Source organism: Podarcis pityusensis (assembly GCF_964106645.2).
Source record: "Podarcis pityusensis genome assembly, chromosome: 4".
In the NCBI taxonomy this organism is placed as follows: domain Eukaryota; kingdom Metazoa; phylum Chordata; class Lepidosauria; order Squamata; family Lacertidae; genus Podarcis; species Podarcis pityusensis.
Window position 1 is genome coordinate 473,109 of NC_138027.1, and position 22,895 is coordinate 496,003.

Consider the following 22,895-nt stretch of genomic DNA (forward strand, 5'->3'; position numbering starts at 1 on the left):
TTTGTTTTCTTTTGCATTTCTTGTCCTTTTGCCAGTCCTGGAGCAAACTGCTGAGGCCATCAAGGTAGCAGCAAAACAAGGTTGTCCTCAGGCAAAGCCCTGCTCCCCTCGAAGATTCAATCCCGCTGCAAAATCCCACCCCCCCCACCCCCCTCGCCTCAAGGCCAGCGAACAAAGTGTCACCTTAGAGACTGGCAGGTGCAGGAAGCCTTGTTCCAAAGTGTTGCCTGGAAATAGAGGGATTTGCGCCTCTTCCTGCAAAACTGCCTCCGCTTCAGCCTTGAATGTTTCCTTGAAGTTCAGCTCTTGTGCTTTGGATGAAGCAGACGGAAGGCAAACAGAAAACAGCCCTTTTCTCTGATCCAGGCAGCCAACTGAGCTGTCAGCGGTTGACGGATGACCTGATGGCTCCACCAAGCTCAAGCCTGGTGTGTTAATTGGGGGTGGGCTTCAGGCCTTTGTCCATGTGGGTTGAGGAGGCCCAGGGCACCCGGGAGAATAAAATCTCCTTTGAATCATAGAATCATGGAGTGGGAGAGTTGGGAGGGATCCCCCAGGATCATCCAGTCCAACCCCCTGCAATGCAGGAACCACAAGTGAAGCATCCCTGGCAGATGGCCACCCAACCTGACCATCAGAGCTCTTTGGCCGTGCAGCAGACTTGTCTTAGAAGGGAGTGGATGCTCCTTCACTTGAGGTTTTTAAGCAGATGTTGGACAGGCGCCTGCTTTAGTTGAGATTCCTGCATTGCAAGAGCTTCAAAGAATCATAACATTGTAGATTTGGAAGGGACACTCGAGTAGGACCCTGGTAGAGTCACATACCCTGAAGTGAAGGACATGAGGCGGGAGCTGATAATGCAGGTGAGCTGCGCACAGGTGAGCTGCAAGCAAGCTGCCGGCCAGCTCTGTGGAGGCTCCTTTTATTGACACAATATGCAACCCCAGGCAGATACATTTTGGGCTGTGACCTTTACACATCTTCCAGTCCCAAGATCGTGGGGTGGTACAAAGCTATTTTGGCACCTGTTTCCACCGCGTCCTTTTCCCCTTGCACAATGTATGACGAAGGAGACAAAGGTCTCAGAGACAAAGGTCACAGACAGGACACAGCAGACTACTGAGACCGCAAAAGGTTAGACAGAGGGCAAGATGTTCAGACAGCTGTGGCTTTATCTGTGGAGGGGAGTGTGCTCCACAGATAATGGAGGCATATAAGATAATGGAGGCATATAATCTGGATAAGAAAATTGGTTTCCAGGTGGAAAAATCAAAATTAGAAACAGAACTGTTAGAACCCAAAACTAAGATTTTGTCAAAGATGTATAACTTGTTGTTGAAATGGAATACTCAGGATGAAACGGTGAAATCTGCTATGATTAAATGGGCACAAGATGTTGGACATAACATAATGATGGCTGACTGGGAACAGTTATGGACCACAGGTATAAAGTTTACGGCATGTAATGCCTTAAGAGAGAATATTATGAAAATGATATACAGGTGGTACATGACCCAGTCAAGCTTGCAAAAATCTATCATTTGCCCGATAATAAATGCTGGAAATGTAAAGAAACTGAAGGTACATTCTTTCACCTTTGGTGGACGTGCCCAAGGATTAAGGCTTTCTGGGAAATGATATATAATGAACTGAAAAAGGTATTTAAATATACCTTCTTGAAGAAACCAGAGGCCTTTCTTCTGGGCATTGACGGCCAATTGGTGCCAAAGAAGGACAGAACTTTTTTTATGTATGCTACAACAGCAGCAAGAATACTCATTGCAAAGTATTGGAAGACACAAGATCTACCCACTTTGGAAGAATGGCAGATGAAGGTGATGGACTATATGGAATTGGCAGAAATGACTGGCAGAATCCGAGACCAGGGAGAAGAGTCGGTGGAAGAAGACTGGAAGAAATTTAAAGACTACTTACAGAAATATTGTAAAATTAATGAATGATAGAATGATGTTGGATAGTAACTAAGTGGTTTCTAGCTGTAATGCTTTAAGAGAATATGAAAAAAAGGGTTATAAATGGGTTAAAATCTAATGGTAAGGATTTGCTGAACCAATAAATTGAAGTGGAATACAAAAAAGGGAGGTATGAGGAGGTCCGGGAAACAAGCTAAAGGAAAATAAGTAACTGGAAACATGTGTGTTTTTAATTGTTTTTATTTTGTATTTTTCTCTTTTCTTTTTCATTTTTACTGTAATATTTCAAAAAACCTAATAAATATCTTATAAAATAAAATAGGGAGTGTGCTCCACAACCCAGCGATCTTTCCTACAATACCCAACTGGCACGTTCTCTCCCTCCTGGTCGTTCGTTCGGGAGCTCCAAAAGCTTTCTTCAGCATGAACATCACAGCGACCGATGCCAGCAGACACTGGCACACTTAGGGCTCTGCAGAGTCTTCGCAGTTTGCATAACAGACCTCAGCAACTCAGCATTTTGGCTAATCTACTTTTATTTACACATAAACACACACAGAGCACTGCAACATGGCTCCCTCTCTCTCTAGCATCAGACAGCAAAGAGAGAACAATAATCCCACTTCAGGAAACACAGTAACACAAACATCCTGTCTCCGTCACTTCCCACTCTGTGGAGTCAAAACATACACCGTCATGTGAAAGACAACAATCCCATGACTGCAATCACGTAGCAGGAATTCTAACATCCTTAGGGCCATCTAACATTGCAGGGGGTTGGACTAGATGGCCCTTGGGGGTCCCTTCCAACTCTCCCGTCCTACGATTCCATGAACCTCTGCTTAAAAACCTCCAACGTGTGGGAATGTTCAGGGAGGCAGGAGAGGATATATTGTTTATTAATATGCTTCCTAACTTGTGCTAGCAAGTCCCTTTACATTCCTCTTTTAAACGCACAGCAGATAACTAGTAAGCCTCTCACTGTTAGGTTCCTGTTAAGTTCCCTTTTATCCCTCTTAAAAGAATAAACAAGCCACAATCTAGTTTAAAGTCAATAATAGTAGTTTACTCACATACAGTTCACAGTTGGATCCCTGAAGGCAGACTTAGTTACAAAGTATATGCATGTGGATCTATCCCTCTGGGGATAATCCCAGTGTCCTCTTCTGGCTGAAAGCCAACGGGGCATTTCTAGCTAAAAAGCTGCTCCAATGACGGAGAGATGACACAGCATGCCCTGTCCCTTTGTTACCTGGACAGGTAAGGTCATGCCCACCTCTGTTCGGTTTTTAAGATATACAAATAAATACATAAATAACAACAGGAAGCTTTCCACTGGCTGCACCAAACATTCCCCCGCATGTCCACTCTAGGGAAACAAGGAATGTTGTACTTGACTGCTACTTATGTATCACATCCCACACAATGGAGAGTCAAGGACCAAGAGCTCAGCCTCTGCCCCAGAATGCCTTCCCTCTTCTGAGGATGTCCCTTGGGTCTCCTGGCCAGAGTGCAAGAGGGGCTTCCTCTGTGAGGGGCCGCTCTGGAGCCTCACCCCTCCCCTGCTCACCTTTGGGCAGGCATTGTATGTTACTTGTTGCAATTACACCCCATGCCCATGGTTCCCCCATCCCCTCATTTAATCCCAACATCCCTGAGAGGTAGGGTGGGTTAAGAAGAAGAAGAAGAGAGTTTTGGATATCCCGCTTTATCACTACCCGAAGGAGTCTGAAAGCGGCTAACATTCTCCTTTCCCTTCCTCCCCCACAACAAACACTCTGTGAGGTGAGCGGGGCTGAGAGACTTCAGAGAAGTGTGACTAGCCCAAGGTCACCCAGCAGCTGCATGTGGAGGAGCGGGGAAGTGAACCCGGTTCCCCAGATTACGAGTCCACCGCTCTTAACCACTACACCACACTGGCTCTCAAGAGGGAGCGACTGGCCCCCAAGGTGAGCTTCATGGCTGAACAGGGATTCGAACCCTGCTCTCTCCCAGATCTTAGCCTGACACCCTAACCACTGCACCACACAGCCCCCCTGCTGGAAGCCTCCCACCAGACCCTGGCGGGTCTTCTGTGAAGGCGGCTTAGCAACCAGCCTTGACTCCACCTGCTGGTCTCACCCACTTCCTCACCCACATTGCTTCATCACCTTGTAAACCAAAATACCCCAGAGGGACTTGGCTGGATGCACAATGAATGATGTCTGCAGCATTCCCACTGACCACTAACTCAATCACAAGGCTAGTTGGGCAGAATTTATTGTTGACAAATCCATACTGGCTGCTGTTATCACTGCCTTGCTATGCAGATGCTTATAAATGAGCACATCCATCATCTTCTCCTCTTCTTTCCAGGAACCCATATCAGGTTGGGAAGAGACCTTGGGCTTGGACTCTTGGGCTCTTGACCACGGGGCCAAGACGTGGCAGAGGGTGTGTGCACCAGGCCGGACTGTTGTTCAGGGGCAGAATCGAGGGCTGCCCCCACTGGAGCCCCTCCTGGTGCCATTTCCTATTTGGAGAAAGCCCAGGCAGAAGGTGGAAACCCACCCCCACCTCACAGTCCCAGGAGAGCAGTGGCCCTTGAGGGCAAAGAGGTCAGCAGTGGGATCATAGAACTGTAGAGGTGGAGGGGTCACGAGGGCCATCTAGTCCAGCCCCCTGCCTGCAATGCAGGAATCCCAGCTAAAGCATCCCTGACAGGTGGTCACTCAACCTCTGGCTGAAAACCTCCATTTGAGTCTTGGGTCCTCCCCTCTGGAGAAGCAGAGAACAAGTTTTCTCCATCTTCCATGGGGCACTTGAAGATGGCTCTCCGATCTCCTCTCAGTCTCCTCTTCTCCAGGCTAAACATACCCAGCTCCTTCAACCGTTCCTCACCTGGCTTGGTTTACAGACCGCCATCTTGGTCGCCTTGGAAGGTGGCGGACTCTCCTTTCTTGGAGGTCTTTAAGCAGAGTTTGGGTAGCCCTCTGTCATGGATGCTTCAGTTGCGATTCCTCATTGCGGGGGGCTGGTCTGGATGACCCTCGGGGTCCCTTCCATCTCTACAATTCTATGAGTCTATGGGTCGTGCCAAGAGGACTCTGTCACAGCTAAAAATTGGCCGCTGTTTATTTAATGCTAAAAGAACTAGGTCAGCTGGTTGTGTTTGGTTTCTGTAAAAGCTGACAGTCGTGGTTGGAGAAGAAGACTTTTTAAGAATACAGTGGTACCTCGGGTTACATACACTTCAGGTTACAGACGCTTCAGGTTATAGACTCCGCTAACCCAGAAATAGTACCTCGGGTTAAGAACTTTGCTTCAGGATGAGAACAGAAATCACGTGGCAGCAGTGCAGGAGGCCCCATTAGCTAAAGTGGTGCTTCAGGTTAAGAACAGTTTCAGGCTAAGAACAGACCTCCGGAATGAATTAAGTACTTAACCCGAGGTACCACTGTACAAGCGGCAATACTCTGCAAGAATACTCCTTCTCAAAGACTCTTTTGTGCCAACTAAGGTCTGAGGACCAGGCAAAGGCGTAAACAGGAGGTCAGAACCTTTTCTTTTTCAAACCCTGACAGGTTATGGGCCCCTTCCCGTCCCACGATCCCCACGGCCCCCTCCTGCCTCTCTCTGTGCTGGTGGATGACAGGAGGCCCAGGCATGGGCTGGCCATCCTTGCAGCAGTTCTTCTTTCTCCACAACTGGGGGGGGGGGACGGGGCGGGGGACGGGCTCTGGGCTGCAAGGAGAGGTGACAGGCAGAAGACATTCATTAGCCTGGATGCTACATGACTCTTCCAGCTCCTCTTAATGGACTTCAAAGATGGAGATAGATTTCTTTGACAGCTACAAGAGCTGGATTTAAGATGCTGGCAGGAAACAGACGCAGCCTCAACGCTGCCAGGAGTCCTGACACCCCCTCAAGGAGCCGGGGGGGGGGGCAGGCAGGAAGCAAGCAAGCAAGCAAGCAAGCAAGGAACCACCACAGTCATGTATCAGTATTTAGGAAACAGAGGCTGACTCCACCAGCAGAGGACTTTGTTTTCTGCCCCCTGGAGACCCACCTGGCCTGGTGGGGGGGATTGGACCACAGACACCACATGGCCCTGCTTGGTGGGTTTCTTGAATTGTACAACCCTCCCTTCTTCCCCAAGGAGCTCAGAGAGGCCAGCTTTACACTGGACACAGAGATGGTTGGGCCAACCATCGTCTGACCACCCCCAGTGGAGAAGAGGAATTCTGGTGGGAGGGAGTTCCTCAGCTCACCTCTGTGCTGTGTAAGGAAGTCCTTTCTTTTCTCCATCTTGAATCTTCCAACATTCCCCTTGATTGGATGTCTCCTGGGGGTGGGGGGTGGCGGCACTGAATTTGCCCACAAGGATCCAGCAATAGCATTTCCCAAGAAGCAGGGAGCGGGCAAGAAACCAAGAGGAGGAGGAGGAGAAGCTCTCAGTCCCTCCCTCCCTCACCCGGAAGGGGCACAGGGCAGCCTGGCATGGGAGAGGGGGCCTCCCCAGGGGGCCTCGTGCCAGGCCGCCTCTGCCCCCACATGAACTATGGCCTGGCCAGCATTTGGGGAACTGACCCCATGGTGTGTGTCTGTGTTGGAGAGACACCTCCTCATTCTTTTTACCTGCCCCAGAAGACATTTCTCTGGCAAACAATGAGAATGGTAACTGTGAGAATGATCAGGAGAGTAAACCCAGAGAGAAGAAGAAGAGTTTGGATTTGATATCCTGCTTTATCACTACCCGAAGGAGTCTCAAAGCGGCTAACATTCTCCTTTCCCTTCCTCCCCCACAACAAACTCTCTGTGAGGTGAGTGGGGCTGAGAGACTTCAGAGAAGTGTGACTGGCCCAAGGTCACCCAGCAGCTGCATGTGGAGGAGCGGAGACGCGAACCTGGTTCCCCAGATTACGAGACTACCGCTCTTAACCACTACACCATACTGGCTCTCATCAGAGAGTAAATCCTATTGAGCTCAAAGGAACTTAGTAAAGGTAAAGGGACCCCTGACCATTAGATCCAGTCGTGACCGACTCTGGGGTTGCAGCGCTCATCTCGCTTTACTGGCCAAGGGAGCTGTGGTCAGCATGACTAAGCCGCTTCTGGCGAACCAGAGCAGCGCACGGAAATGCCGTTTACCTTCCCGCCAGAGCGGTACCTATTTTTGACGTGCTTTCAAACTGCTAGGTTGGCAGGAGCAGGGACTGAGCAACGGGAGCTCACCCCTTCTGAGTAAAAATGCTTCGGATTGCAGTGCAAGGCTGCCCTGTCTTGACACAGTTACCTGGGAGTAAGCTCCATTGAATACAGTGGGAGTTACTTCTCAGTAGACCGTGTAAGGCTCCCTTTACAATAAAGGAATAAACGAATAAAGGAAGAATTCCAATGAAAGACTTTAGAATGGATGAGTGACCTTTTCCTTCTTCATATCCCAGCTTTGCCATTTCTTTCACTTGGTGCAGGAATTTTATTTCCAGTATGAACAGAATTGGGTTTTTTGCACCTGCACCACTTCTAATTATTCTCCGAGACGTGGACGGAAGGAAAAAGGGAACCCAGGGCTTTCTGGGATCAAATCCTAAACCAGGTTGGCTTCTGTAATTCCAGGATTGTCCCTGGAAAATCGGGACACTTGCCAGTTTTGTGGGCATGCTGGAAATGTGCCCCCCCCTTTCCAAAAGCGTAACTGGGGATCAGGTGGGGAGTGTTTTCATTTCCTTCTTCTGGTGCTGAGAGGCTCCAGCAAGGAGGGCTCTTGGGGGGGGGGGAGCTGAGGCTGCGGGAGGCCCCACCAAGGCCGTTTCCATGCCACCCCTCCCACCCCTCTTCTCCCGCAGCTCAGAAAAGGCACAGGAGATGAGCATTGCCCCAGAATGGATGATTCAACAGCCGCTGGCATATTTAAGTGGAGAAAGTGATGATGCCTGGGGGTGGGGGAGGCAAGGGAAGGAAAGAGCAAAAATCCCACATCCCCAGGTATTTCTCTCTCTCACCCCCCCCCGGCAAAATCCAGGGACTGAGACCAGCCTGCCACTTTCTCCGCCGCGCTGAAAGCAGGAAGGAGACACGAGACAGATCACGCTGGAGAACCTTTATTTTCCGACAGACACACAACCATGAAAAAGACCCCTGACCCCCACTAAAAGGGGGGTCTGGCACAAACAGAAGCAGGGGGTGTGCAGCAAGAAGGGGCACAGGGAAAGAGACCCCAGGCCCCATTGCAGGGAGCAGCCTCAGGGGATGTGCAGAGTGGCAAGGTCTGCCTCACGAGAGGGGTGGCCCCCTTGCCAGCGGGCAAGCCAGATCCCACAGCCAGCACAGGTGGCTTCCTATGGGTGGGATGGCAAGGCGCCCACCAGTTTGTTTCCCACCTTCAGCAGCCAAACATCTTGGCTCAGGTGGGGGTCTCCTGAGAAGCCCCTGCCTGGCTCTCTAGAGGGCGGCCATGGTGACGCAGGGACTACTGAGGAAAGGCACTGCAGGGAGGCTGCTCCCTTCCGGAATGGCCCACCAAACCTGCACCCGAGGCCACTGATTTGGGGAGTGGGCTTCCATGTCCACCTGCCCTCAGAGCAGCCCTGCTTCCCACATAAAAAACATCCACATAAAAAACCCCGAAATTAACAAGACGACAAACAAGCCAACCAAAACTAAGGTGTCCAGCAGGGAAAGGCAGCAGAAGGGCCTTTGGAGCAGAGCAGGTGTCCTTTTCAGATTTTTCAGAGGATGGGGAAACTCCAGATGCAGCAGGGAGAAAGTCTGGGGCAGAGGCTGCTTTTGGTGTGGGGACGAGGGGGAACTAAAAGAGACACAGGAGTGTGTGGTGTGAAGTGGGGCGTATTTTCAAGATTAAGCTAAGGTGTGAATGGGCCCCACCTGCATCGTCTCAGGAATAGCAGAACTGTAGAGTTGGAAGGGGGCCCCGGGTCATCTAGTCCAACCCGCTGCAATGCAGGAAAAGCTCAGCTCCTCTTTACGCCCCTCTTGCTTTAGTCCCCTCTGCAACCCCCCAGGAGGTTTCTGACTTACCTTACCAAGGTAAGAGGGGAGCCAGGGAGGAAAGGTTTGGGGTGCCAGAGACACAGCCAAGGGGAGGGCGGTGAAGCCTCCTGGGGGAGGGCGTGCGAGGGAGCGGGGGGGAGGGTCTCGGGATGTGGGGCAGCCCCCCCGGAGCTGTCTGGCAGGGTCAAGGGGGCCCGACGCTGCTGACGGTGGTGTAGCTGAACTTGGAGAGGGAGGCCCCCGTGGCCGTGAGCTCGTCCTCGGGGGGCCGAGGGCGCCTCCGGTAGCAGGGGGCCGCCCGGCCGCAGGAGCAGGTGGTGGCAAAGGCCTTGCGAAAGCGCTTGTTCATGAAGCAGTAGACGAAGGGGTTGACGCAGGCGGAGGCGAAGCAGAGCAGCTGGATGAAGGAGATGGGGGTCCCCGAGAGGGCGCGGTGGGCGGCCTGGGGGTCGAAGGCCCGCCAGGTGTTGACGGCGTAGAGGGGCAGCCAGCAGACGAAGAAGAGCACCACAATGGCCACCAGCATGCGCACCACCCGCTGCTTGGCCAGCAGCTTCGCCCGGGAGGTGTTGACGCGAGCCGCCTCCTGCTGGGCCCCGTCCTCGGGGGTCAGGACCGACAGCTCCACCGCGCCCCCTGCCGGCCGGGACACCTGGACGTAGCAGCCGTCGCCCTCCTCCGCGCAAGGCGGGAGGGGCTCCACGGATCCCCCGTTCTGCTGGGCTGGGGGACACAAGGGGGAAGGGCGTGTGAGGAGGGCTCGGGAGAGCGGGGCACCCCCAGGGCCATCCAGTCCACCCTCTGCAGTGCAGGAATCTGAGCTGAAACATCCCAGGCAGATGACCACCCAACCTCTGCTGGAAAACCTCCAGGAAGGAGAGTCCACCATCTTCCCAGAAAGTTTCTCCTGAGGTTTAGGCAAAATCTCCTTTCTTGTGATTTGAATTGGTTGGTTCAGGGCCTCCCTTCCACAGCGGGAGAAAACAAGCTTGCTCCACCTTTTATGTGACGAAAGATGGTGGGGCTCTCCTTCCTTGGAGGTTGGACGGTCGCTTTTCAGGAGTTCCTTAGCTCCGATTCCTGCTTCCTTGGGGGGTTGGACTAGATGACCCCTGGGTTCCCTTCCGAGTCCATGATCGTGACATTTCTAACACAGCACCCGTCCTCAGGCAAAGCCAACAGGGTGGCCAACAGTAGGTGCACAAGTAACACGAGGAACAAGCTTCAAAACGTAGCCCAATAAACAGCAAAATGGGTTTCTGAGGCATCAAAGCTGCCGGTGACTCAGTTACACTGGTCCCTCTGGCCACGACCTGAAGGCTTGTACAGATGCAAAGGTCTTGCATGACACCTCAACAACAGAAAATTGGGGGGGGTATCCCGGCCTGTGCATCTTTACAAGCCCAGAGACCTGCTGCCCTGCCTCCTCCCAGGCTCCGGCTTAGCTGATGAGCCCACCCCCAGTGACCCCCAGCCAACGCCCCCAGCTTTTCCCACCCCTGCCCCACACCAACCTTTGGCCTGCCGGGTGAGGTCCATCTCAAACTGGATGCCCCTGTAGAGCTCCCGGGAGATCAGTCCATAGGCCACGATCATCACCAGTCCTGGAATCAGGAAGAGAGTGACCAGCAGCAGGACGGACCTGGCCAGGAGGGAAGGGGAGACGGTTGCCCTTGAGAAAGGCCTCACTCTCCTCCCTGGATTTGCCAGACCCTCTTTCCAAAGAGCTCCCAGGTGCACAAGGTAAACTCACATCCACAAGTACGTAAGCAGGACAGAGAGCAATACAGCAGCAATTGAGCCCCCCGGTCAGCCTTGGAGACCCTCTCAAGTCACGTCACAGGGAAGCCCTCTGCAAAACCAGTCTGGCAAGTATCTGTTGAGCTTGCCAAGCAGACCTGCCCAAAGGGCATCTTCTGGGCATGGATGGGGAGCCAAGGCATTCAGCATTTCCAAAGGACGCCTCAGACAGGCCAGGAAGGGCCATTGTCAGGTAGGGTCATGCACCTTGGTGGAGAGACTTGTAGACAGGTTGGAGAAACAGGACCTCTGAGCATGAGCTGATGTACACGGCCAACCCATTTTGCAATGTCTCTGACATTTTTGTGTGGGATGTGAAATACAAGAGTAGTCAAGTACAACCTTCCTAGAGTGAACATGTTTACACATGGGGAGGAATGTCCAGCCAGCAGGTCAACTTCCTGTTTCTTTCTGGGCTGGGACAGACTTCCTCTGCATGTGACTAGAGGTGGGCGTGGCCTCACCTGTGCAGGTAACGACAAAAGCACAGGGGAGGGCAGCCATCTCTCTCTATGACTACATGCATCGAAGAAGCAACATCTGCTTAGCCAAAGATGCTCTCTTGGCCTCCAGCCAAGAGAGGACAAAGGGACTGTCTCCTTATGAGATAGTTTCCAGGTGTATGTTACTTTTCTAAGCTAAGTCTGCCTTCTGGGATCCAATTGTGAACAGAATGATGTGTGAGTAAACCTTTTTATACTTTTATAGAAGACTGTGTCGTGTCTTATCTTTTATGAGGGAATAAGGGGAAAATACCAGAACAGTTATTCTAGAAGCTTTAGCGAGCCAGAGCAAACGCATCCGCTGCAAGTTTAAAAAAGGGAATGTTACTCTGCTAAATTGTGGAACTTGTTAACACAAGTTGGAAAAGGATATAATCAAACAATATATCCTCTCCTGCATCCTTGAACATTCCCACATTTTGATGCGGTCTTTCTGCCATGGGCACAAAACACTTTCCTTCCCACTGGAATTCGTGGCCGTTCGATGAAGCTGAGTGTCGGATGATTCAGGACAGAGAAAATTAAACTGCTCCTGGATTCCAGTTGCTCGGATCCTGCTTCCCACAGACAATTGTTCAGCCATGGCAAAAACAGGATGTTGGACTGCGTTGGCCACTGGGATCTAACAGGCACTCTTAAAGAGAGCCCAAAGGGCGGAAAGCCACCACTCTGACCGCCTCTGACCTGCGGGTCTTTGCCTTTTTCTGTACAAAATGGCTTTTTTTTAATTAAAAAAAGGCTGTGAGTCAGCAAGTCAAGAGATGGTACTTAGAGTCTGATTGATGGGCCCATCGACATTCTGCCCAGGGCTGCCCTCTCAGGCCTGGTTTACTCATTAAACTTGGCTCCTGTGCGGAGGAGCTGAAAGGAGGAGCCGTGCTTTTAATGCCGTTCGACACGTGTCCTTGGGGCCAGCAAATTGACTGGGGAGGCTTCCAGACCTCCTGGAAAGCATTCCCTTCCTGACTGCAGCTTGAAGAAAGGATCCCTTGCCAAGCAAGGTGCAGAGGCTTCAGCCCAGAAAGCAGACAGGTGCTCTGGGGCAAAACTTGGGCTCATCACAACTCAAAGTGCCCTGATACATCCATGCTACACCTCTTCCCATATGAACCTTCCCGGACCCTGAGATCATCTTCTGAGGCCCTTCTTCATGTGCCTCCCCCCCGAGAGGTGTGGAGGGTGGCAACAGGAGAACGGGGCCTTCTCTGCAGTGGCTCCCCGTCTGTGGAATGTTCTCCCCAGGGAAGTTTGCCTGGCATATTCATTATACACCTTTAGGCACCAGGCAAAAAAGTTCCTTTTTAACCAGGCCTTTGGCTAATCTTATTGACATCCAACACCCTTTTAGAATGTGGTTCTATTTGGGGGGCGGGGCGTTACTGCTTTTGGGTTGATTTTATATGTTGTGGTCTTGTTGTGAACTGCCCTGAGACCTCTGGGTATGGGGCGGTGTATAAGTTGAAATAATAATAGTAATAAGAATAAGAATACACCCGCCAAGTTTCCCTCTTGCACACTGCAAGATGTTTGGCGTGGGGGGGCTGGGCAAATGCTGCCGTCCCTTTGAGCAAGGACTTTGTGCCTGTCTCTGCCCCCCACTTCTCCCGTGGGTGCTCCCCCCATGGCTTCCTGGGGGCTTCCCCCAAATCTTTAAACCAGTGGCGCAAAGGAGCTGTGCCTTCAACGCCCCCCCTTCCCCCCTCAAGCTGCTGGGGCTGCCTGAGCAGAAGGAGGCCTCGGGATGAACGGGGCCCCAATCCTGCCATGTCTTTCTTCACGCTGCTGCAACTGCTCTGGTGAGAGATCAGCGGGTGCTGCTTGGGGGGGGGGCAGCACTTCTGATGACTGGATCTGTGCAAGGGGACTACGTGCAGGGGTTTTTTTGGGGGGGGGGTGCATCCAGGAACAATTTATATATGTCATGTATTTACTTAAATCCCACTTCAGCTTCATAGCTGAGTTGGGCGCTGAACCCTGGTCCCTTCTAGGTCTAACCACTGCACCACACTGCCTCTCAGGAGGCCTGTCACGCTTGGGGACCGTCAGCTCTGTGGGACATGGTGTCCCACACACCAAGAGAAAACCCTCCCCTCCCCAACACTCAAACACATGGGAGATCCAGGATGGGTAAAAGAAAGTCCTTCTGCATGCTGTGCAGTGTTAGTCTGTGGAACTCCCTCCTTCATGAGGCAGCCATGGCCACGAACTTGGATGGCTCTGGAGAAATAAATTCACGGAGGGGGAGAGCGCTATCAGTGGCTCCTAGCCATGCTTCTGAAGACCAGTTTCTGGAACCCTCAGGAGAGGAGAGTCCTCTTGGGCCCAGATCCTGCCTACGGGTTTTCCCATTGAGGATCTGGTTGGCCCCTGTGAGAAGAGGACCCTGGGCCAGACGGGTCCTCTTTGGCCTGATCCAGCAACCCGGGTTCTCCTTGGGTCCTCCTGGAGCCCCCAGTCCCAGTGGCAGTCTATCTTGCTCCCTAGGGGCATTTGGCCACTGGGAGGACTGGCTGCTGGGCCTGATCCGGCCGGGCTCTCCTCCTGCTCCCTCGCGCTCTTCCCCCCACCGACCGCTCCTCACCAGGCCTGCTTGACGTTGCTTCCGGGCCAATTGTGGGTGCACTGGGTGATGTGGGGCTCTCCGGGCGGCGTGGTGGTGGTGGTGTAGATGGGGTAGGGCAGCATCAGGAGGGCCGAGATCAGCCAGGTGGCGGCGATGACGCGGTAGGCGTGGGAGCGGGTCTGCCAGACGCGCGACTGGAGCGGGTTGCAGATGGCGTTGTAGCGCTCGATGGCGATGGCGACGAGGCTGAAGGTGGAGACGCTGACCGCCATCCCTGGGGGAGGATGGGGAAGAGAGGAAGAGGGTCAAGGAGTCCCGTCTCAGACCCACGGAAGCCCCTTCCCCTGCGTGGGGCTCAAGGGCGCCCCTGGTGTGCCGCCCCCCGGCTCACCCATGAGGTAGGCGACGCCCTTGCAGACGACCTTGCCAAAGATGAAGGTGCCCATCAGGCTGGGGATGAAGCTGAAGGGCAGGCAGAAGACGGCCACCATGAGGTCGCTGAGCGCCAGTGAGAGCAGGAAGGAGTTGGTGACGGTGCGCAGGCGCTTGTTGGCCACCAGCACCCAGATCACCAGCACGTTGCCAAAGACGCTCAGCAAGAAGATCACCGAGTAGAGAAAGATCCGCACGGTCACGTCCAGGTCTGCTGCAGAGGGATAATAATAATAATAATAATAATAATAATAATAATAATATATTTATACCCCACCCATTTGGCTGGGCTTCCCCAGCCACTCTGGGCGGCTTCCAACAAAATATTAAAATACAGTAATGTAGTTTAAATGATGTCATGAAGAGAGCAGGGGGAGAGGCCAGCATGAGCCCTCCTGCCCAGAATGAGGGGGGTGGCAGCCAAGCGGGCCAGCCGGCCTGGCCCCAGAGAGGTCAGCCAGGAGCTATGGGGCTTATGCTACCCCCAGGGATTCTGTGGCTGTGTTTCCAGCATTGCTGGGGGTGGACTCGATGACCCCCGGGGGTCCCTTCCAACTCGACAGTTCTAGGGTGCTTGCAGCTTCCCTGTGCTTCAGCCTGGGGGAGGGGCTCTTTAGTGATGAGCTTCCTGGGGGAGTATTATAATCATAATACTTCCACCCCCCCCCCATCTGACAGGGTTGCCCCAGCCATTCTGGGCAGCTTCCAACAGGTATAAAAACATAATAAAACATCAAACTTCCCGAAACAGGTCTGCCTTCAGATGTCTTCTAAAAGTCAGATAGTTGTTTAGTTCCTTGACATCTGGTGGGAGGGCGTTCCACAGGGCAGGCGCCACCACCGATAAGGCCCTCTGCCTGGTTCCCTGTAACTTCGCTTCCCACAGTGAGGGAACCAGCAGAAGACCCTCAGAGGAGGACCTCCGTGTCTGGGCAGAATGATGGGGGTGGAGACGCTCCTTCAGGTCTACTAGGCAGAGGCCTTTTAGGGCTTTAAAGGTCAGCACCAACACTTTGAATTGTGCTCAGAAATGTACTGGGAGCCAAGGTAGGTCTTTCAAGACTGGTGTTATGTGGTTTCGGCGGCCGCTCCCATCACCAGTCTAGCTACCGCGTTCTGGATTAATTGCAGTTTCCGAGTCACCTTCAAAGGTAGCCCCACGCAGAGCGCATTGCAGCAGTCCATCCTCCCTCCCTCCCAGACAGGGGCAGTTCTGGATCTGGTCTGCCCAACTCTCCATATCCTGCGTGTGCCACCCACCACCCTGGGGTGTTATTCCCTTTTCTCCTACCTACTGCCGCCTGACCTTCTCTCAGCAGCTGCTGGCAGCTCCCCTCGCCCCCCCCGTCCCTGCCACTCCAATGCCAGCCTCCCTGCTCTGAGCAGGCTGCTGGCACTGCTGCTGCCCACAGAGGCCTCACCAGGCCCTGAAACCTGCAGAGACTGACAGCTGGCCTCCCCTGGGAGTTTCCTGAGGGTGGCTCGTTTCAGAGACGGGCCTTGCCCACCCAAGACACCCACCCTCATGCCACCCATCCCAGAGGACCCAGGCGCCCTGCTATCCTTGCCGCACGCCTCTCCAGGTGTTGCTTCCTCTGGTTTCTCCCAGGGAAGAGGCCGCTGTTTGCCAAGGTACCTTTCTGCTGATAAGGATGTGTCAGCCGGCCGTGACATGCAGAGATGGGAGCGGAAGGCAGGAGGGAGCAGGCAGTGCCAGCACCAACAGCCCCCCCCCCGAACAGGGGTTTGTGTGTGTGGAGAGCTGTGTCCACACCTACACAGAGACAACCCGGATCTTCCTCTCTCTCTCCCTGTCCCTGCCAAGGACATGCCTTCCAGCTGACCCTCCCCCAGAGGGGGGAAGACCCCTGGGCATGACTGCCTGGCACCCCCCCCCCCTTGTGCCTCTGAGACCCAGACCCTACGCCTCCCAAACCTCCTGTCTGAATTAATGCAGGAGGGGTCAGGATCACAGCTGTACCTTGGAAGTCGAACGGAATCTGTTCCGGAAGTCCGTTCGACTTCTGAGACATTCAGAAACCAAGGAGCGGAAGACGTCTGGCTTCCAAAAAAGTTCGAAAAAACCTGAACAATCACTTCCAGTTTTCAATCATTTGGGAGCCGTAATGTTCGACTCCCAAGGCGTTCGGGAGCTGAAGTAGCACTGTACTTTTGGTTATTATTTATTAAATTGGAGGCTCACTTTATTTTGCCAAAGGCAACTCAAAGCGGCTTAGAAGCAAACGAGCAAACCAACCAACCAACCAACAGAAAACCTCTACAGAGATACGTTAAAATAAAACAAAGAACATGTTGAAATAATACCTTAAAGATACATTGAAAACACCATACCAGTTCTAAGAGGTCACAGAGAAACACAAGCCAGAGAGCTAGTTAAAGAGGAAAGTTTTTGCCCAGCATGAAAGCCATGAGATGATTGTGCCAGGTGAGCCTCCCCGCGGAGAGGCTTCCGCAAACTGGGAGTCGCCTCTGAAAAGGCTGCACCAGGAGGGAGTCCCACTCTCTTTCGCAGAAGGGAGACTGAGGGTCATCTAGACTGACCCCCTGCAATGCAGGAATCTCAGCTCAAGCATCCATGACAGGCGGCCGTCCAACCTCTGCTTCAAAACCTCCAAGGCGGGAGAGTCCGCCATCTCCCCAGGGAGACCACTCCACTGTCAAATCATAACAAGTAAATGACTCCTGATGTTTAGTGGGAATCTCATTTCTTGCCCTTTGAATCCACCAGTCTGGGTGTTACCCTCAGGAGCGGCAGAAAACAGCCTTGCGTCACCTTCCGACTAAACATTAGGAAGAACTTTCTGGGAGTAAGAGCTATTTGGGGGGGGGGGGCAGACTCCCTCCCTGCGAAGGGGAGAGGTTCTCCTTCTGAAGCAGAGCTTATCATCACCTGGCATTCTTGTTATCTGTTTATTGATACCCCGCCTTTTCCCCTGTTGGAATGCAAGGTGGCTGACAGATAAAATAAAAACAGCTAAAAACAGTCATTAAAAAAATTAAAAACAAACATTAATAGAATAAACCTGTCTGTCTGTCTTCTCTATCTATCTAGTGGTTTTTTCTTTAAAAAATTGTTGAGGGGTACTCTCATTTTGTTTTCCTTTATAAAGTAGGGAGATAAAAGGAAAACAAAATGAGAGTACCCCTCAACAATTTTTTAAAGAAAAAAGCACTAGATAGATAGATAGACAGACAGACAGACCGACAGGTTGGTCACGAAGAGTCGGACACGACAAAACGACTAAACAGCAACAACAACTCTCCTTTTCCTACTCATATTGAAATCCTGCCCCTCAATGAGGCCAAACTTAGATCCACAAAATGTTTTGGGGTATGCGTCCCTCTGCGTCCCCCCAGAAAAAAACACACACTCTCTCTCTCTCTATCTGTCTGAGCTATTTTAAGACATGCAATTGTAATGAAACCAGCAGGGTCCCAACCCTTTCATTAAAAGGTCTTCGGCTACCAGGGAAGGACAACCAGGAGGGAGCCAGTCTCGCTTCCCAAGGGAGGGAGTTCCACTGGGTGGCCTCTGTCCCGGATGCTTCAGCTGAGATTCCTCCATTGCTGGGGTTGGACTAGATGACCCTTGGGGTCCCTTCCAATTCTGCGCTTCCAGGATTCGAGGGGGACATCCCTTCCGATATTGGAAGATGGCTATCCCGTCTCCTCTCGGTCTCCAAGCCCAGCTCCCTCCACGGTTCCTCCCGCGCCTCATCCTGCTCTCCCTCCTCCGCACACCTTCCCGGCCGGACTCGAGGGGCCCCTGGCATTGTGCTCATGCTCTTACCCGCAGGAGAGAAGCCAGCCCCCCTCGAAAGCCCCCCAGAGAAGAGAAGCCAGGGGTCCAACCCGGAGGGACACGGCAGCACCCAGGCCACAAAAGAACTCTGTGCATGCTCCGAAGTCCTCCAAGGACCGGAGGGAATGACTGAGATGGACTGCGGGAGGGGTGTCAGGACCTGCAAAGGGCAGAAATGGAGGCTGGAGGACCCGATCCAGGGACGTGGAGGTGACACCACGTGGAGACGAGGGGGTCTCCCCGCTGCCTCAAACACGGGCTTCGGCTGGGGAGGCTCCAAATAGTTGGGTTGGGGGTTTCACCAGAAAACGGGGGTCTATCAAAAGGCACCCCCTATTTTCTGGCGACAGGGGTCTCCTCTAGGATGCTGAGGGAGAAAGTCCATTACCCTCCCCAGCGCCGTTGGGGCTGTGTGGAATCGCGGGTGGGGGCGCTTCAGAGTTCCCGCGCGAGAAGCGCGAGGGGGGCCCCGGAGGAACGTGTTGGTTGTGTGTGTTGCATGTCCCCTTTGGGGGTGTCCCGGGCAAAAAGGGAGACCCTCTCCTTTAGGGGGATCTTGCGGGGTGGGCGCGGAAGCTCCGCGGCCGAGATGCGCGCGCGTGCGCGCGTGGCGGGTGGATTCCGGCATTAGGCTCGCCGGTGCTGCAGAGAAGGTGGATTTTTTTGGGGGGGGGGGGCTGTCCCTGTCCACCGATGCCTTGGGCGGGGTCCCCTTCCTCCTCACCTCGGGCTCCGCGCGGGGGTCTCCGCGAAGCGTCGCAGCCTCCGCCGGTCCCGTTCCAGACGCCGCCGGCCGAGCCGTTCCCGGTCCGGCCGCACAGCAGCGACTCGTTGAAGGGGCGCGGAGCCTCCATCCTCGGCGGTCCTCCGCGCCGGGCGCTCAGCGGCGTGGCGTCGCGGCCGGCAGCCCAGGCAGACTGACGCCCCCTCCTCGCCCGCCCGCCTCCGCCGCCGCCTCCGCCGCTGCCTCCTCCCCCTTCGCTCGCCGCCGCCTCTGCAGCCGCCCGGCTCAAGGCTGCTGCCACCCCGAGCCCGACACCCAGCGCGCCGGCGCAGCAGCGCCCCCTGACGGCGGACGGAGGCCCTCGCTGCGCCCGGGAGCTGCGGTCCGCGGCGCAGGCGGGGCGCTCTGCACATGCCCCGGCGGCGGGGGCGGAGCGCAGGCCAATCACAGGGTGGCCGAGTGGGAAGGGAACCCAGGGGTCATCTAGCTAACCCCCTGCCATGCAAGGAAGGAGGGCCGCTCTAGAACAGCTTGGCGGCGCCGAGGCTCACCCTTGAGCATGGGCAGAGTTCGGGGCAAAGGACACTTTTCCGGGGTGGCGAGGCGCTTTCCACACGAGGGCCGCACCCCGTGCCCCAGGGCATGTGCAGAGTGCCTTTATCCCCAGGCTCCCTGGTCTTTCGGGGAAGAAGGTCGGCCGGCCGGCGCTCAGACTCCAGCCAGCCAGGCGCAGTGCGGGGGGCATCCAGAGCCCCCACCCCACCCCTGCGCGGGCCAAACTGCTGGCCCTCGGGCTCCTCGAGTGGGGGTGGGGGGTGGCGTCTCCCAGCAGCAGCCCCGAGCCGGAAAGCCGACGCCGTGTTTGCTGGGGGAGGGGCGGAGGCACCTGACCGCCCCCCCCGCTGTTGACACAGGTGGTTGTTTACCTGGCCGAACCGCAGCCAGGTAAGTGCTGCCTGCGGGTCCGAGCGGGGGAGGGAGCCTGGCAGCCGCAGAGGGGGGCTGCTCCTCTCTCAAAGCCTCCCAAGGTGCCCCCCCCGGCACATCGCCTCCCCTTGACCGCTCCCCCCCCCCACGATCCGAGAGGGGAGAATTTTGAGAACTGCAGCTTCTCTCGTTCCTCCTGGTCCCCAGTTCCCCCCTCTCTTGGGTCAACCTCCCTCGCAGGGTTGTTGTGGGAAATAAATGAGGAGCTGGAGAAGCCCCTTGTTGCGCCCCTTGAGCTCCTGGGAGGGAAAAGGTTGGCTATGAGCGCAATAAACAGAGCCACAGTTCTCTGCTCCTGGCGGGGGGGGGATCCCTCTCCGTCTCTTTGCGGGGGAGGCGCTGGCTGTCATTTGGCAAAGCAACGTTGTCAGACCAGGCAGCCGGACGTGGAGGGACTGCTGAGCGGGGAGCCTCCTGGAATAGCAATAAAGGGCGGCAGGTTCTCCTCCGGTGCCCTGGGGGGCTCTGTCTGCGCCTGCGTGGCCTGGGGGCTCTTCACACTTTCCCTTTCTTGGCTTCCCCTTGAAGCTGCATTTGATGTCTCTCTCTGAGTTTTGGAGAGAGGGATGAAGGGAGATTGGGGGGGGGGGAGGAGGGGGTGATCTCCTCCTCTGTGCAGAGGGTGGCGGCTGCCACTAGGAAAAGGGGGTCAGTGAAGGCAGAAGATGCAGCCCTGCTGGCAGGGGCTGGCAGGATGCTACACGGGAAGAGGGACTGGAGTCTGGCTTGAAAGAGGGGGCCAGTGATCTGTGGGGAACTGGGCCAGTCGGGAGGCAAGCGTCGGAGGCAGGGGATGCTTCAGAGCTGGAGGAAGAGGAAGATGAGGCAGGCCAGGCCAGGGAAGGGCCAGGGGCTTCCCCACCTTCTCCTGAACCTCCGTCTCCCAGAACCAGGAGGGGACTGAAGAGGGAAGGGCAGAGGGAGCTTCCGAGCAGGCTCAGTCTCTGGCCGTGAGGAGCATAAATGGATGGAGGGAGAGTCACCCCTGTTGTTGCAGCTGCTCATAGAGTGCAGACCTGGGAAGAGCTGCATCCTAGCTCGAAGCTACCAGCATGAGTCTGACCAAACTGCGGGAGGCAGTGGAATAATAATATAAATAAATAAAATTTTATTTATATCCCACCCTCCCAGGTGAAGCCGGGCTCAGAGCAGCTAACAGCAGTAAAAGTAACACAGCATTCTAAAATCAATTCATTCTAAAATCAATTCAAAATCAAATTAATGCCAACCATTGGACTAGAGTTCTGTGAGGATTACCAAAGGAGGGGGTCAGACTGTGCCTTGGCCAAAGGCCCGGTGGAACAGCTCCATCTTGCAGGCCCTGCGGAAAGATGTCAAGTCCTGCAGGGCCCTGGCCTCATGAGGCAGAGCGTTCCACCAGATCGGGGCCACGGCCGAAAAAGCCCCGTCTCTGGTCGAGGCCAGCCTAACCTCCCTGTGGCCCGGGACCTCCAAGATGTTTTTGTTTGAAGACTGTAAGTTCCTCCGTGGGACATACCAGGAGAGGCGGTCCCATAGGTACGAGGGTCCTAGGCAGGAGTGCCTGGCGTGCTCTGGTCCATGAGGTCACGAAGAGTCAGCCCTGCCAGCTCCATGGAAGGAAACAGAGCTGTTGGATGGACGGGGGGAGAGAGGCTTTCAAGCTCCAACATAAAGTTCATTCTGGGGAAGGCAAAGAGGAGGCATCAGGGTGGGGGGCAGCCGTGCTCAGTTTGCGAAGAGGCAGCAGGAGGAGATGGCCATTCCGGGACGGGGCGGGGAGGGCAAATGACTCCTGACTTCTTGGCATGAGAACCCAGGAACCTAACATGAGCCCCGCAGGGCATCAGAATCCGGCCTCCTCTTTTCCCAGGGGTCAGCCAGGTGCCTGTGGGGAACTGAGACCCATAAGCATGGCAGAAGCAAGAAGCAGGGGGTTCTTATGTTGCGTGGAAAAGGTCTTCCTTTTGTTTGCCCCGAATCATCCAACCTTCAGCTTTGCATCTTCTAGTATTTCCCATGTGCCAGTTTGTGCAGCTCTCTTGTGGGTCCTCTTCCTTGCCTTTTCTATCAAGTCAAAAGGCCCAGATGTTGCTACAGAAGAGCAAAGTTGTCTCGGATGGTCCCTCTCGAATGCCGTGTTATGTTATGCCAGGCTTCACAGCCCCCCCCCACCATGCCACTCTTTTTGTACCCAGCTCCCTCAGCGCTCTCGCAAAATTCAGTGCTAACCTTTTCCCTGGCGCGACATGTTTTGTTTTTGGAGAAGTCGGGTTTCGGCAGAGAACCGACTGGTTCCAATAGACGGTTTGCCAAAATTAAAATGACAAGAAGAGCAGCAGTCCAGACCTCCCTAAATGGCAGGTGCGTCAAAGCGCAACTCCTGGCGCAATTCCAGGGGTGGTTGGCCAACGGAGCCAGGGAGGAGAGGAGTTCGAAACCTGCAGCAGAAGAAGAACAGGGAAGCAGACCTCCCTCCCCTGCCAGCTCTGAAGGGCACCTCGTGGTAGACGGAGCCAGCTGGTTTCAGAGGCTGAAAGTACTGTTTCTGGGGGACAGGAGGCGGGCAGGTGTGGAGGATTCCCTGGTCCTGAATGGGGTAACTGTGCCCCTGAAGGACCAGGTGCACAGCCTGGGAGTCATTTTGGACTCACAGCTGTCCATGGAGGCACAGGTCAAATCTGTGTCCAGGGCAGCTGTTTACCAGCTCCATCTGGTACGCAGGCTGAGACCCTATCTGCCTGTGGACTGTCTCGCCAGAGTGGTGCATGCTCTGGTTATCTCCCGCTTGGATTACTGCAATGTGCTCTACATGGGGCTACCTTTGAAGGTGACCCGGAAACTACAACTAATCCAGAACGCGGCAGCTAGACTGGTGACTGGGAGCGGCCGCAGAGACCACATAACACCGGTCTTGAAAGACCTACATTGGCTCCCAGTACGTTTCCGAGCACAATTCAAAGTGTTGGTGCTGACCTTTAAAGCCCTAAACGGCCTCGGTCCAGTATATCTGAAGGTGCGTCTCCACCCCCATCGTTCTACCCGGACACTGAGGTCCAGCACTGAGGGCCTTCTGGCGGTTCCCTCACTGCGAGAAGCCAAGTTACAGGGAACCAGGCAGAGGGCCTTCTCGGTAGTGGCGCCCACCCTGTGGAAC

General features: G+C 54.5%; 1 protein-coding gene across 2 annotated transcripts; it reads right to left on the reverse strand.

Moving 5' to 3' along the window:
* Nucleotides 1-8,010: 8,010 nt before the first annotated feature.
* Nucleotides 8,011-18,954, reverse strand: CCKBR (cholecystokinin B receptor). Of its 2 annotated transcripts, none has more exons than XM_081003675.1 (5): nt 18,773-18,954; nt 14,185-14,436; nt 13,812-14,067; nt 10,442-10,569; nt 8,011-9,650 (listed from the first exon to the last, which is right to left on the reverse strand). In XM_081003675.1, exons 1-5 carry the CDS (start codon nt 18,900-18,902, stop codon nt 9,112-9,114), a joined length of 1,305 nt encoding a protein of 434 aa, XP_080859801.1. In that variant the 5' UTR covers nt 18,903-18,954; the 3' UTR covers nt 8,011-9,111. The 2 variants fall into 2 exon arrangements, with proteins under 2 accessions (XP_080859801.1, XP_080859800.1); XM_081003674.1 differs by having other exon boundaries at nt 14,185-14,439.
* Nucleotides 18,955-22,895: the final 3,941 nt, after the last annotated feature.